This window comes from Haliotis rubra, unplaced genomic scaffold (assembly GCF_003918875.1).
Source record: "Haliotis rubra isolate DU_JTF1 unplaced genomic scaffold, ASM391887v1 Scf695, whole genome shotgun sequence".
Taxonomy (NCBI): domain Eukaryota; kingdom Metazoa; phylum Mollusca; class Gastropoda; order Lepetellida; family Haliotidae; genus Haliotis; species Haliotis rubra.
In genome coordinates, this window is record NW_025767407.1 from 110,197 (window position 1) to 126,416 (window position 16,220).

Sequence of the window (16,220 nt, forward strand, 5' to 3'; positions counted from 1 at the left end):
ACATACAAACAACAAATAGAATCGGTGTTAAACTTGTACTGCCATGAATGAAATGTCATTACATGGAAAGACGGATGTTTAAAGGTATGGTAACGATCAACAGACCATACGAACAGCACCCTGGCAACATGCAAATAGGCAACAACACAATTTGGAATTCAGAAGCAAAATTACACGACCCGTAGCGAGCGCGTTCACCTTGTGCAGTATTGCAGGCCTGGCACATTCGCGTGACTGACGTCGATAAAAGTGCTGGGTAAGATCATTCCATATCCGAGAATGGATTTAGCGGAGATGATGCAGCGTTGTTTGAGGATTCTCATAACGTCGCAAACGTCGTCCTAGGCGTATTCAATTGGTGACAAATCAGGGAATCGTGCGGGCCAAGGTAACACAACTTGAGCAACGTGTTGTCTGTGTTGTCATGTTGAAACGTCACTTTGTTCTGTTGCGAAAAATGGTAAAGTGGTCATTTGCTAAATCTCGCCGCATTCTAGTTCCCCTCAATCACAATCATTGACGTCCTTGATGCAGCTGTTATTCCACCCCAGATTATAACGCCCCCACACCCAAAACGATACCTTTCCACAACACAACGGGGACGGTCTGTAACTTTATTGCTTTGCTAAAAACGCCGCCATAAGTGCCAAATGGTGTTTGTATGGACGTTGAATCGACGAGCAAAGTCCCCTTCGAGGTAGCAGGCTGAATCATACATATAGCAGTCATTTTCCTCTTGAGGGGTTCCAGAAGATGAGTAGAGGTGTTCTTCTGACTTCTGCATTTCTAAAGACTGCGTTGCGTGGAAATGATAGTGAAGATCCGGATCATTAACCAATGCTTGTCGTAAGAGGCGACTAACGGGAACGAGTTGACACATGTCATCGTTTCCCAAATGCTAGATCGATGCTCATACTGTTGATGACTGGATTGTCTGGTCCAGACCAGATTATTTCCAGACCGCCGGAATATAGTTGGAATACTGCTGAGTCCGGCGTTAAACAAAAAACAACCAAACAGATGTGAAATGGATAAACTATAATAGTGAGTTCATTGATATGACGCCTCTGTAAACATTTGATATCACTATTTAACACTACAGTTATGTGTGGACATGAAAATAGCATGTGGTCTATAGTACTGTACTAGCAAAAGGCAAGACGTTGGGCTATTTGTTTTTCAGGACAGTTTGGAATGCCAGGATTCAGCTTTCCTGTATTTGTCGGGTTCAGTACAGCCTTCTTTTCATCGTTTATCGAGTCTGTGGGGGACTATTTTGCTGGGAGCGAAGGCATGTGAAGTCGATACTCCACCGAATCACGCGGTGAACAGAGGGATTCTCATGGAAGGGTTAGGCGGACTCCTTTCTGGTGCTGTCGGTATCGGCCATGCTACAACCTCATATAGTGGCAACATTGCAACGATCTCTGTTACGAAGGTAAATGTTCGTTATAAGCGTAAGATTATTCCTGTCCTAATATGACAGTTTGTCTTTAAGAAAACCATATACATGCAAACCAAATGCACAACATGTTTTGCTGTTGCAAAATGGTCAGCTACAGTTGAGATTGTCCGTGCCAGTCTCGATTATTTAAAAGAACCGCAGTTCGAGTTTAAATACGTCCTCGGCAGCCCTTGCGTGTTGAAAGCGCGACTCACGAGATCGAGTACATCAAGTTGCTGGAATATGTAGGGTTTTCAGTTCTGATGGAGGTATATTTTGGTCCCTGATATTTGGGTGTTTTCCTTCGTAACGTGATATATATAAGGTCCAATAAGAAACTGTGATTATCAACAAAGAATTTTATGAATGGCATTTTAGAAGTCCCCCGCCGTGATATTGCTGGACTATTGCTACAAGCGGCGTAAAGCTAAACTCACTGACTCACTAGAAGTTGGGAAGTACACTATTGACAAACTTTAAGGATAACAACTTCCTCATTTCGTGAGTGCGACATTTCGATACAGATTCTTGTATCTGCTTGACAGCGGTACAAAACTCTGTATTGAAACGTTGCACTCACGAAATTAAGTTGTTATCTATAAAGTGAGTCAATATCAACACAAACGTTTGAATTTGATTTTGAATGAACAGGTTTGCAATTCCCACGAACAATAATCGATGTGTTGCCCAATGCATTCATGGAAAACTGTTTATCTTGAGTTCCAAATCTTTCTTGCAGACGGGGAGCAGATCCGTGATGGTATGTGCTGGATTGATACTCATCATCTTTGCCTTCCTGGGAAAGTTAGGTGCTGCTTTCGCATCTGTACCCGATCCAGTTCTAGGAGGTGTCATCATCATCATCTGTGGCCTGCTCGTCTCAATAGGATTTTCCACTTTACGTTATGTTAATTTGGGCTCGTCCAGAAACCTGACAATTCTGGGGTTGTCATTCTTTGTCGGTGTTTTCCTGCCAGAATGGATAGGCAGGCACCCTGATGTTATAAATACAGGTAACAGTGCATTTACATGCAATTACTTCTATTCATCTCGGGAAAAGGGGCGGTGGGGTAACCTAAAGGTTCAAGTGTTCGATCGTCACGCCGAAGACCCGGGTTCGATTCCCCATAAGGGTTCAATGTGGAGCCCATTTCTGATGTCGCTGCCGTGATATTTGCTGAAATATTGCTAAAAGCGGCGTAAACTTAAAGTCACTTACTCACTCATGGAGGAAATTAGGGATCGTTGAATGATTTATCAAAACGGTTATTTTTCTCTCATTGCTTTCCAATGTATAGCATGTTAAGCATCCAAGTTTAACATTAATTTGAACCCATGTTTTTACTTGACAGAAAGAATGTTTTAGAATATGAATATAGATATGTTTTGGTGTCTGTTTTCATTTCATGTCTGATCACCTGAAGTTCCTGTGTACCTTATTAACATATAATAAGAAAATATCTATGTACATTGTATTCATGGAGTTATCTTTCAGGAAACACAGAGGCAGATGCGGTTCTCAAAGTTACTCTAGGAACACACATGTTCGTTGGTGGTATGGTCGCGATGATTCTTGACAATATTGTGAAAGGTAATCACATTTTTAGATACTATTGTTCTTTGTAAAATATTATATCATATTGATAATAAATACAACATTGAAATATGTTATGACTTCCACAGTAAATCAGAAACTAATATAAACAAAAAATCTTTCATATTCGTATCTGTGATCCTCTAGTTGGTTTCACTGTCCTTCGCTGACAGGATTTTTAAAATTTACCTTTATTTAATCTAATATTTCTACTTGTTTTTAGTCACGATATGGCTGAAATATTGCCCATGTGACTATAACTCTTAACTCACCCACTCACTCTGACAGTTGCCAGTAGCTACGGAAAACTGAAAATCCGGCTTCGGAACCATGTACAGTAAGTCCACATCGTCCCCTGTACTGTGTCCTTAACTATGTTGTTGGTGATCTCTAGCCTCATTTGTATGTCCGACAGCATTAATGTTCTCAGTCTGTGATACATTACCATTTTTATCATGTCCTTCCAATGACAGTTTCAAAAAGTTATCATACAAGTGTATAACTTGCAACTGATCAAGTCATAATATGGTTGTAATACTGCAGACGTGAGTATGACTCACGCGAGGCAAGAGCAGCATAAATGGTGTCACAGGGAAGGCTACTTTTTCACTAATCTTGAAATGATTTCAAAATGCGCTCACATAAGCGTTTTGACAAATCTGGAAAAATACATTAATAGTTATTGGAAAATTTCTATTGAAAGAAAACATTCATAATCATAAGATCACAATGATTTTAGGGAATATCTTATGTTTTTCTTGATTTGCGTGTTCTTTCTCCTTTGCAGTTCTGAGTATACTTAATTGAACATTGTAAAATGTAATTCCAGGCACACTTGAAGACAGAGGAATTGCAATGTGGCGAAAGCGTCATGAAAATGACTCTTGTCCTCAAAAAGAGAACGAATACTCAAGCTTGACTCCTTCCTCAGTTGCATATGGGTGGTACTGTGTACCACGTCTGTACAAGAAGATAAAAATCATCTCATATCTTCCCTTCATGCCACCAAGACCGAGAAGGGGACCCAGTGAATCAACATCTGCTCTCGACTAAGACATCCTGTTGTTGTGCATTCACATCCTCGATAATCCCCAGGGTATACGTTCCGATAAATCTCCACTAGTACCCTGGATGTATCCACGACTCGGCCCGATAATTGTATTACCTCCCTTTGCTGGGGTTTTATCCAATCAGGTGTCTACGCTGGTAAGGCGTCTGCATGATTTTAGTCCCCCAATTTGAGTCGCACAGCGAGCAAACCTTCGCGGCTGCTGTCCCGATCTTAGTTGACACTGCCAAGCTCGGTTGTAACGGCTTATCTTAATGGCTACTGTGAGAAGGCGGAGCCAGCAAAAGGGAGGTAATACAATTATCGGGCCGAGCCGTAGATGCATCCAGGGTATACCCTGGAGATTATGGAGGATGTGCATTCATGGCTTCAATTAAATTTTTCCAAGGCATTTAGAAGTTGGTGTTGTAATACAAGACAAATCTTATGGATAACAACCTGATGATTGTCCACCTGACGAAGGGACACGAAACGTCGTGGTAAACAAAATTTAGAAGTTGCTCTCCATAAGATTTGTCTTGCATGGCTTCAATGTTCTGTGTATTGGTTACATACGGGTAACTGTCAATAAAAGCAGCTAAAACTGGGATCTGTCAGGCACGTAAATGATGCTGCACACACACACACACACACACACACACGTGTGTGTTTATATATATATATATATTTCTGCAGGTGTAAAAGCAATAAATATACTAAAATATGAGTCCAAATATTTCTTCTTGCCAATCTCCAATGAAAGCTAAGTACAATTATCTTTCATTGTGCACCTGAAGAGCCGTTGAACGGCGAAAGAGAGATTTGGCAAGTGGGAATATATGCACATACACACACTAACACACTAACACTAACACTACCTTAGTTGGTGGTTTCTACCTCTTCACTGTAATATGTTTTAGTTCATGTTCTCTAAAAGTATCCATGTCTGAATGTCTTCTTGTTCTGCTTTGATAAATGGTATTTGCGTGGAGTACTAGACGACTTCATCATTCAGATACAGGCCAGTATGTTTTTTTGTTCTTTGTAGTTAGTGAGGGTTTGTGAAGATCCGGGTTAGAACTGGTCTTCAGCATCTCATGTTTGTCGTAAGAGGCGGCTAACGGGATGGTCAGGCTCAATGGCTTGGTTGACTCATGTTATCGTATCCCAATCGATCTTTGGATTGTCTTGGATTGTCTGGTCCAGATTTTTACAGACCGCCGTCATATAGCTGGACTATTCCTAACAATAGGCGTTAAACAACAATTAACCCTGATTTGAACAGTTCTTGATATCATGGTATGTCAATTCGACGCGGGACGTAAGTCTAAAGTAACATTTTTAATGAAACCAAAGAGCACGACTGCAATGCTGAGAAACGTACCGAGTGCCTCACCCATAATCAAAGCATGCTCGATTGTACCCCAAAGGCTGTGAAATGTGAAAACCAAAGGCTGAAGCTGTTGGAATATTACAGAGATAATCCGTGTTAATGGAGTCCAGTGTTAATGAATGAATAGGGGCGGTGGGGTAGCCTAGTGGTTAAAGCGTTCGCTCGTCACGCCGAAGACCCCGGGTTCGAATCCCCACATGGGTACAATGTGTGAAGCCCATTTCTGGTGTCCACCGCCGTGATGTTGCTGGAATATTGCTAAAAGCGGCGTAAAACCAAACTCAGTCAGTAATGAATGAATAAAATTTCCTGTACTGTCATGAGAACGACAGGGCATCATGTTGGGTAGGCGAACAGATACACACACGGGACAAATCGCACACCCTTAACAGTATGCCCATGTTTAGTACACTACTTGCCAAGATGAGCTGCATCTGAACCCAGTGCTCAATCAGGCAGCATACCTCTGCTGTGACTATGAGTCTACTGCAGAAAGGGAGAAAACTCTTGACAAATGTCGTGTCATCAAGCATAGCCAAAAATTCCCAGCCGCCCTTGTGGACATGGAGTCAGATTTAGAGGATAATGCTCCTTCCTTTAAATATGATATGAAGCAGGCACCGGGTTTTAAGAGGTGAGGTGAGGTGAAATTGGGTTTAACGTCGTGCTTGAGAATATTTCGCTCATATGACGACGTGCATGTGTGTATGTGCAGCTGCTTGAACTAGCCCAGACTTAAGCTGGCTTTATAGTGCTAGCCCACTGAGATACCATGCCGCATTGAAGCATGAATACCCCACTCAGACACATTATACTGACCCAGAGCCGACCAGTCCTTGTTGTACCCATTAATGCCGAGCGCCAGGCAGGGACCAACAAGTACCATATTTTAACGTCTTTTGGTATGACGCGGTCGGGGATCGAACCCGCGACCTTCCACTTTCCGGGCGGACGCTCTAACAACTACACCATGGAGGCGGTCAGGTGAGGGTCTCTAAGATGATCAAGACGAGGAACACCTTCAGCTTCTACCCCTAAAGAAATTGTTTTAAAAAAAGCAGCCAATTGCATTAGAGAGGCATCCTTCATGAAGGACTTTAGAACTTTGTCTTCTTTTTAAATACATAAAGGAGCCTTTCGGATCAGGCATATCACTTTCAATGTAGACCGATCATCCGCACCAAGTACACCTTTGTAATTTATATGGTTATGTTAACACTTTTTAGAATTCAATGATTTGTTTGGTAGGTTGGTTGTTCTTTAAAGCCGCATTCAACAATATTCCAGCGATAGATCCAGTGAACAACAGCATGAGTATCGATCTACGCAATTGGGATCAACCAAGTCAGCAAGCCTCACCACCCGATCCCGTTAGTCGCTTCTTATGACAAGCATGGATCTAACCCTATCTTCACGGATCTAGGATTGAAAGCCACCAATGAGTCCAAGACCCGATATTCCACGCATGATTTTCTGATACTGATGACCGACTGCTTAATTAAAAAGTCGCAAAGTCAACCAATGTTTGATGCACTTCAAAAGGTATTTATTCAGCTACCTTCTGCAGACTTGACTGGTTACATGCACAGGTTTCTTGGTTCAAGGTGTGGCAAGCGTTTTGGATCACGATTCAAAACTCAAGGTGAAATGGATAATATTTGCTGTGTGCAATTCTGCAAAAGGAGCACGAATGTATAAGTTGAAAGAATTTTTTAAAATATTTTTGTTGTTGTTGTATAAAGCCGCACTCAGCAATATTCCAGCAGTATCGCGGCGGTCTGTAAATAATCGAGTCTGGACCAGACAACCCAGTGAACAACAATATGAGTATTGATCTACGCATATTTGATATGATGACATGTGTCAACCAAGTCAACGTATCTTCATGGATGTTCCTTACCAAGTTGGAGGAGTCTGGTAAAATACATTCTCTGATATATTCCCGCTATATGGCAGTGGTCTGTAAATAACTTAGCATCAATCTACACAACTGAGATACAATGACATGTGTCAACCAGGTAGGCGAGTCTGACCACCTGATCCCGTTAGTTTCTTTTTATTACAAGCATGGGTTGCTGAAGATCGAACTCGGATCTTCACGGGTCGCTAATGCTAAGAATGCAATGATCCTTACAGAGATAAACCAAGGATGCCATTAGGTATGGGAACCTAGATACATGCTGACCACGATATCTGGCGAACAGGAAGCCGGTTCGCAAACCATCCTCATCAATACCATCAGTTCAGTGAGACTGGGTCTTTAGCAACCCTTGCGTACATGTATCATGAGAGACGACTTATGGGAACGGGTTGTCAGACTCGCTGACAGGGCTGATGCTCATTATCGTATTCCATTGTGTAGGTCGATGCTTATGATGGCGGGATTGTCTGGTACAGATTTGAGTATCTATCAATCGCCGGAATGAACTCGATTACTGCTGAGTTAGGGTCAAACAACCAACATATAGGTCTAAACACACAAAACGTACACACATGCACGCACGCACGCTTTAAAATCAGACCCATTGTCCGGTAGTCGTGACCTACGAATGACAGACGAAGTGATCTTTACATAACAAATTCGCAAGTTTTTGGTTTGTTTTTATTTAATAAAAAAAATAGACAATTAAATTGTCTTTCATCCGTATTAACCCACAAAGTGCTTCCGGATAATTACTTTGTAGCTGTAGAGATATGGATGCTACGTCATCTACCTGTGTCCAAATGCAAAAATATTTTGAAATGTCAGCTGACACCTTCACAACCAGTATAAATAATTAGTGGCAAAAGAAATCCTGGCGGAATTCAGTGTGGTGATTATTACACACGCTAATAGATTAGAATACAAATACAGAGTGAGTGAGTTTAGTTTTACGCCGCTTTTAGCAATATTCCAGCAATATCACGGCGGGGGACACCAGAAATGGGCTTAACACATTGTGACCATGTGGGAAATCGAACCCGGGTTTTCGGCGTGACGCTGACTGGGAGCGAACGCCTTAACCACTAGGCTACCCCACCGCCCCATACAAATACAGAAGTAATTTAATTAGTAAGTAACACATATAGAAGTAATGAAATTATCATAGTCTCCTCAATCGCTTTAGTCGAAATCTATTATTGACTCTTTCCACTATGTCCTTGGAAAGTCAAAGAAGATCCTGTAAAATGTTCCCTGAGAAAGTAAACTAGTATCTTTGTGTAGGTGCGTGTAAGGTCAACATGTGTAACTTAATCAGTATCTTCTGTCAAATCAAGTTCTTCATTCACATCATTGGTGAAAGTATGACATTTAATTAACCTGTAAGTGTTGGATATTCGGGTTAGAATTGGTCTTCAGCGACCCATCCTTGGCGTAAGAGGCAGGTGGTCAGGGCTTGCGTAGATCGATGCTCATGTTGTTGATCACTGGATTGTCCGGTCCAGACTCGATTATTTAAACCGCCTTCATTTAGCCTGGAATATTGCTGCGTACGGCGTTAAACAACAAACAAACAAACAAACTGTTGATCACTGGATTGTCCGGTCCAGACTCGATTATTTAAACCGCCTTCATTTAGCTGGAATATTGCTGCGTACGGCGTTAAACAACAAACAAACAAACAAACAAACAAACAAACACAATCTGTGAGAGTAATTTCTAAACGTCCCTGCGTCCGGTGATGTCTTGTAATGACAGAAGCAATCTTTGGTGATATTTAAGAGAATCTCAAAATATTCAACACAATTTAGGTTCTTTCCCGTCTTGTCCATGTTGAATAACTAAATGTATTTTGATAGGGCTTTGTTGTTCATAACTATCTCTTTCAAATACATTTAGAAGTGGAATGCATAAAAAAGCAAGATTTATGGATGTCAACTTCTTCATTGCATTCACAATAAGAAGTATTCAAGTATTCACAATAATTAAGCTGTTCTCCAATATTAAGTGGCGTTGTGCAATCGTGATTCAGCAATGTGTACCCAACACGTGACAATGTCATGTATCGTCGCTACTAAGAAGTAGAACAAATCTCTCAATAACCCACATGTGAATGGGTCAGTATTCGTGTCTGTGACCTCTGTGGCCCTGATACAAATACCATTGATAAGCTGGTATGAACAAAGGGCACACCTGCTGACTGGTACTGTGAAAACCCGCAATTATATTGCCTAGGAAGGTTCATTCTGAAAACTGGACTTGAACATTCTGTGGAAACCCGTGAAGGTCCGGGTTAGAATGAACCTTCAGTAACCCATGCTTGTCGTAAGAGGCAACTAACGGGATCGGGTGGTCAGGCTCGCTGACTTGGTTGACACATGTCATCGGTTCCCAATTGCGCAGATCAATGCTCATGCTGTTGATCACTGGATTGTCTGGTCCAGACTCGATTATTTACAGACCGCCGCCATATAGCTGGAATATTGCTGAGTGCGGCGTAAAACTAAACTCACTCACTGATTCTGTGGAAATGAACTGTGTCAGGGCACGTAGGTTTAAAGCGTTCGCTCGTCACGCCGAAGACCCGGGTTCTATTCCCCACATGTGTACAATGTGTGAAGCCCATTTCAGGTGTCCCTCCGCCACCAGCGGCGTAAACCTAAACTAACTCACTCACTCACTCGTTCCTGGGTCTATACCTGTGAACATGCTCTAAGGGTAACTCAGTTATACATAAGCCAAATCAATATCCCAACCATTGCTTCACATAGAATTATTTCTCAAAGCTTGCGGAGTGAGTGAGCATGTGAGTGAGTTCAGTTTTACGCCGCCTTTAGCAATATTCCAGCAAAATCATGGCGGAGGAGACCAGAAATGATCTTCACACATTGTAACCTTGTGGGGAATCGAACCCGGGTCTTCGGCATGACAAGCGAGTGCATTAACCACTAGGCTACCCCACCGCCTAAGAGATAACAACTTCTTAACATGACGTGCCCTGATATATTTATTTCCTCACTTTTTCAGAAAATAATAGTTTGGACAGTCCTATAATGGACCCAGGATGTTTCAGAAAATAAAGCATGCTTTGCTTGAAAAGATTCGTTCAATCCATCAGTAGGCATGTTGAACACAAAAGACAAATAGAGTAAGATCGTGTGATTTCCAGCGAGTAGTATGTTGTAAAGTCATTCATGACGACGTTTGTTTACTCAGGTGACAGATAGCGCTACATAGCCGTTACCTGTGACCCGGTTTTCCCGGCTAAACATAGACTTGGTATTGCACCACATCTTGAAAACGGCTGTTCATCAGCACATATGGACATATCATGTGACGGTCGTTATCCAATCACAACGATGTGCCTCCCTTTCCTCGATTCAGGTTTATCAGCCCGGCATTTCTCTGGATCTTGTGATTAATAGTTTATCGAGAAACACTCTATATTTCAAATTTTGTGACGTTTTGTGTTAAACAGCAAATACTATATGTATTTATTAATGTTCTACAATTACGATCAAAGTTTGATTACATTATTCTTCAATCGAGTTATTTATCACTTTGAAAACTGACAAGCAATGTGGTGTAAATCAAATCTATTTCCCAAACTTGTTCTCTACTTACAATACATCGGAACATGTTAACATCACGAGGTAAATGGAGGCGATAGGCAGTTTGAAATTGATGTGTTCAATTCACTATAAGCGTCCTTTGTAAATATATTACTGAGTGCGGCGTTAAACAACAAACCAAACCAAACCAAACAACCTTTGTAAAGTAAAGTAGAGTAAATATATTGCCAGATGCAGTGTTCGCATGAAAAGTTCGAGGATACGAGTCGGACATAGTAGATCTGCTTCATCATTTCTCAGAAAACCATCGAATACCTCCTGCAGAATTGCTAGGTCTGATATAGCGAGGGGATGAGTTTTTGGAACGCCGTTATCAGTTTGAAGCATGCTAGCCGACGTGCGGAAGGAGGTAAATTTTATGGAAATGAATTGAGTACAATGTGCAAACAAGGCCACACCGTGTATCCCCTTACGTCTCGTTCGTTTATATTTAAGATATCACATACTTGAGTGCAGAAGCTCCTTGAGTTACACAGCATTACACCAGTGAAGTCAACATCCCATGGGTCAATCCAGACGTGGCCATTTTGTCCCGCGTTGCGAAAATAGCTACTTCTTAATATAATGTAAATTTATATCAAATGTCCCTTTATTCACTCTATAACACAATTTTGACGGTTACTCTAATGAGTGCTGGTTGTTGGGGACCAGGAAAATAATCTTTCTACCTGTCGACATAAGAAAACGCAATGAACACACCATGCCCTTTGGGAAAGTTGTCAAATTCAACACGTTTTATTTGGGATCACACTTCCGATAGACATGCATGTTGAACACTGAAGTGAAATGAAAATAATATGTGACATGTGTGTATGTATCCAGAAGTACAAGGTTAAGCCATTCAGAAGACGTTGTTTATTTAGCGGTCAGTTATCACTACACAGTCACGATGTGCGACCTTATTTCCCTGGCGTTACATACACGTGTCATGACACTTTGCATATCACGTGACATTTGTTAACCAATGCGTGCCGTTATTTACGTGCCTTTATCTTGGTCATTTTTTCGTTCAACAGCAAAATTTTCTCTGGATGTTGCCATTTTCAAACGTTTTGTGTTTCTTAATCAAGGAAATATTACATGCATATGTTGCTCTTGTACAATGCGTTACTTCTGGATAGTTTTATTTATTAATTGTTAATTAATATCATATTTTATTTATGTATTCATTCATTCATCTATGTACATTACATTACATTACATTATATTATATTATATACTTCCTTTCAAAAGTTTAGACTCACTAGTGCAAATATGGCCACTTACTTCAGGCAACTGTTCTAAACTAAATTTCCATATATTCCATACAAAAATTACATTACATTATATTATATTATATACTTCCTTTCAAAAGTTTAGACTCACTAGTGCAAATATGGCCACTTACTTCAGGCAACTGTTCTAAACTAAATTTCCATATATTCCATACAAAAATTACATTATATTATATTATATTATATACTTCCTTTCAAAAGTTTAGACTCACTAGTGCAAATATGGCCACTTACTTCAGGCAACTGTTCTAAACTGAATTTCCATATATTCCATACAAAATATTCCATACTGTTTAAAGATACTGTTTATACATGAACTGATGTATTGTAAAACAAAGTCGAAAACGTTGGAAAGAAAAAGAGGAAAAAGCTCCAAATTGTTTGGTATTTCTGTTACGCAACCCGCGACGTTCTGGGTTAGAAATGGTTTTCATATGCTTTTCGTAGGGACAGATTAGGGATCTAATTGGTAGACGTTATGACTCCGGATGATGTTATCGCATCCTAAATGCGGATGATAGATCGCATCCTAAATGCGGAGAGACAAAATGTCGTTCGTGAGTCTATCACTTGAATATCTGGTCCCGTCTCCAGTTATTTACAGATTTACGTTGCTGTTGTGACTATATACGAGAATTACCTTGTGAGTACTTGTTTAATCTTCCAAACTCTCGTCTTGACAGAAAACGCGAAATGTTTCGTAATATTATTTGTTTACTTTCCACCAAGAAGAGTTGGTTGGTTGGTTGGTTTTATAGTTTTAGGTCGACGTGGGCCAATAAGAGGCCTATTTGCGCCCAACACATTGACTTGATTTAATAAACAATCATAGGTAATTTCATTGCCAAAAGGAATCGTTTAGCTAAGACAAAAGAAACGACAACACTAGTAATTTGGATAGATGTATACGTATGTCGAAAAACTCTGCTTTGTGTTACGGATTAAAAACCTTAAGTAATCACTTCCATTTCTGAAACATTAATACTCATTCAATAAAAAAGCAGTAGGTTCAGATGACAGAGTGTTAAAATGATTTAAAACCACATAACTAAATCTGTTTGAACCATTCGAGAGCCTGTCTAGATTACATCATATTTTCCAGATGCCGAGACAAAATCTAAAACTGCCCGTTGCACAGACCCATACATGATATTGGGGCCCAAAACTGTTTCTAATGAAAATACATCATCAACCTCAAGTACAGCACTTCTGAGATTATGTCTTATGTTGTTATGCCCAGGGCATGTAATTAGATAATGTTCGATGTTTTCAGGCGTCTCCAAATTGCAATGGCCACATTTAGAAGCGACCGTCTTATCTATGATACTCCTGTAAGCATTTAGCCCACAGTGTCCAAGTCTGAGACGCGAAAGAATAACCTCATCACGCCTTTTACGACGACTAATTTTATGACCAGATTTTAGTGATGGTCTAAGTTTGTACATATGTCGGCCGGTAGTACCTGTATCCCACAAATGTTGCCAACTCCTAAAACATTTTCATAATCTTTAGGGATTGGTTGCAATTTAAATAAATCAACTTCAGGAAACTGTAACCCGGATTTGGCCAACTTATCTGCAATCTCATTCCCATGTATTCCAACATGTGCTGGGACCCACACAATGTCGCATGCAATGTACTTCATGTTTAAAGATGTATCCAACTTTAATATCTCATGAACAATGTCATCTCTAGATCCATTTGCACCAGCTTCTATAGCTTTGATTGCTGCCATGGAATCCGTAAAGATAATTGCTTCATGGTCACATTCATCTACCAATCTCAAAGCTTGCAAAATGGACAAAAGTTCAGCCGCAAAAACAGAAAGATAATCAGGGAATCTGAACACCTTAGCGATCGATAAATTGGGTATCCAAAAAGCCCCAGCAGTACGATCATTGGATGGTTCTTTCGATGCATCAGTGTATATATGTGTGAAATTAGACAGAAAGTCTTGAGTTATCACTTTTATTATGTTTTGGTCCATTCTCTTATTCACAATTAAATTGAGTTCAGAATTCAATCCAGGCTTCAGCAGAAGCCACGGAGGTGAGACAGGCGGAGCAGAAGGATCAACTGGGTTACAGTTGTAAATACCATGTTGATCAGCTAATCTCTGAATATTCAAGCCAAAGGGTAATTTGCCATGAGTCCAGTCACACATGACATATTCAACACAGTCATTAACAATCTCAGTGACTGCATGGTGTTTGTTCTTGGTTTTCATTTTCAAGAAATATTTCAAAGATACCTGTTGTCTTCGAAGGTGAAGGGGCATTTCTGAACACGCAACTTGAAGTGCTGAGGTTGGAGTTGTACAATAGGCACCAAGAAGAGTTGCACAATATAGAGTTATGTCCCTTGGTGAACTGAATGACGCGGCATGAAAATCCCATACAATCGTCAAGTAGCAAAACGATAATCCATCATACTTTTACCTAAATTGTATTTCATTATGAAATGCAGGACCTTCGATCCATCCGTGACAAATCTTGCATACTGATGACTGCGCATTACACCAAAACCAAAAACAACAACTGTCGCCAGACATTTAGGGATCTTCTTGCATCCAACTTCGCTTATCAAAGAAACTTTCGAGCTCTGTCAGATATAATATGATCCTCCCGGTCTACTTCATGGTATAAATGTCATAATTCTCCGGGCTAATGTTGCGTGCTGGTGTGTACCTTGCCGTGTGGGCATGTTGTATCAAACATGTAATACTGGTCTACTCGGGCATGGTGTATCAAACATGTAATACTGGTCTACTCGGGCATGGTGTATCAAACATGTAACACTGGTCTACTCGGACATGGTGTATAAAACATGCAACATGGGTTTACTTGGGCATGGTGTATCAAACATGTAACACCGGTCTACTCGGGCATGGTGTTTCTGGTTGTATCTTTGGGCCGCTTGGGCATGGTGTATAAAACATGTCACACTGGTCTACTCGGGCATGATGTATCAAACATGTAACACTGGTCTACTCGGACATGGTGTATAAAACATGCAACATGGGTTTACTTGGGCATGGTGTATCAAACATGTAACACTGGTCTACTCGGGCATGGTGTTTCTGGTTGTATCTTTGGGCCGCTTGGGCATGGTGTATAAAACATGTCACACTGGTCTACTCGGGCATGTTGTATGAAACATGTAACACTGGTCTACTCGGGCATGGTGTATCAAACATGTAACACTGGTCTATTCGGGCATGATGTATAAAACATGTAACACTGGTCTACTCGAGCATGTAGTGTTAAACATGTACCACTGGTCTACTCGGGCATGGTGTATCACACATGTAACACTGGTCTACTCGGGCATGGTGTATCAAACATGTAACACTGGTCTACTCGGGCATGGTGTTTCTGGTTGTATCTCTGGGCCACTTGGGCATGGTGTATAAAACATGTAACACTGGTCTACTCGGGCATGGTGTATCAAACATGTAACACTGGTCTACTCGGGCATGGTGTATAAAACATGTAACACTGGTCTACTCGGGCATGGTGTATCAAACATGTAACACTGGTCTACTCGGGCATGGTGTATAAAACATGTAATATTGGTTTACTCGGGCATGGTGTATCAAACATGTAACAATGGTCTACTCGGGCATGGTGTGTTAAACATGTACCTCTGGTCTACTCGGGCATGGTGTATCACACATGTAACACTGGTCTATAACTCGGGCATGGCGTATCACACATGTAACACTGGTCTGCTCGGGCATGGTTCATCAAACATGTAACACTGGTCTACTCGGGCATGGTTTATAAAACATGCAACACTGGTCTACTCGGACATGGTGTATCAAACATGTAACACTGGTCTACTCGGGCATGGTGTATAAAACATGCAACACTGGTCTACTCGGGCATGGTGTATCACACATGTAACACTGATCT

The 16,220-nt window shown here is 40.8% G+C and overlaps 1 protein-coding gene across 1 annotated transcript; it reads left to right on the forward strand.

Moving 5' to 3' along the window:
* Positions 1 to 2,190: 2,190 nt before the first annotated feature.
* Positions 2,191 to 4,175, forward strand: LOC124258510 (solute carrier family 23 member 1-like). The gene is made up of 3 exons (XM_046692581.1): positions 2,191 to 2,457; positions 2,940 to 3,035; positions 3,868 to 4,175. The coding sequence occupies exons 1-3, from the start codon at positions 2,202 to 2,204 to the stop codon at positions 4,089 to 4,091; spliced, it is 576 nt and encodes a 191-aa protein (XP_046548537.1). The 5' UTR covers positions 2,191 to 2,201; the 3' UTR covers positions 4,092 to 4,175.
* Positions 4,176 to 16,220: the final 12,045 nt, after the last annotated feature.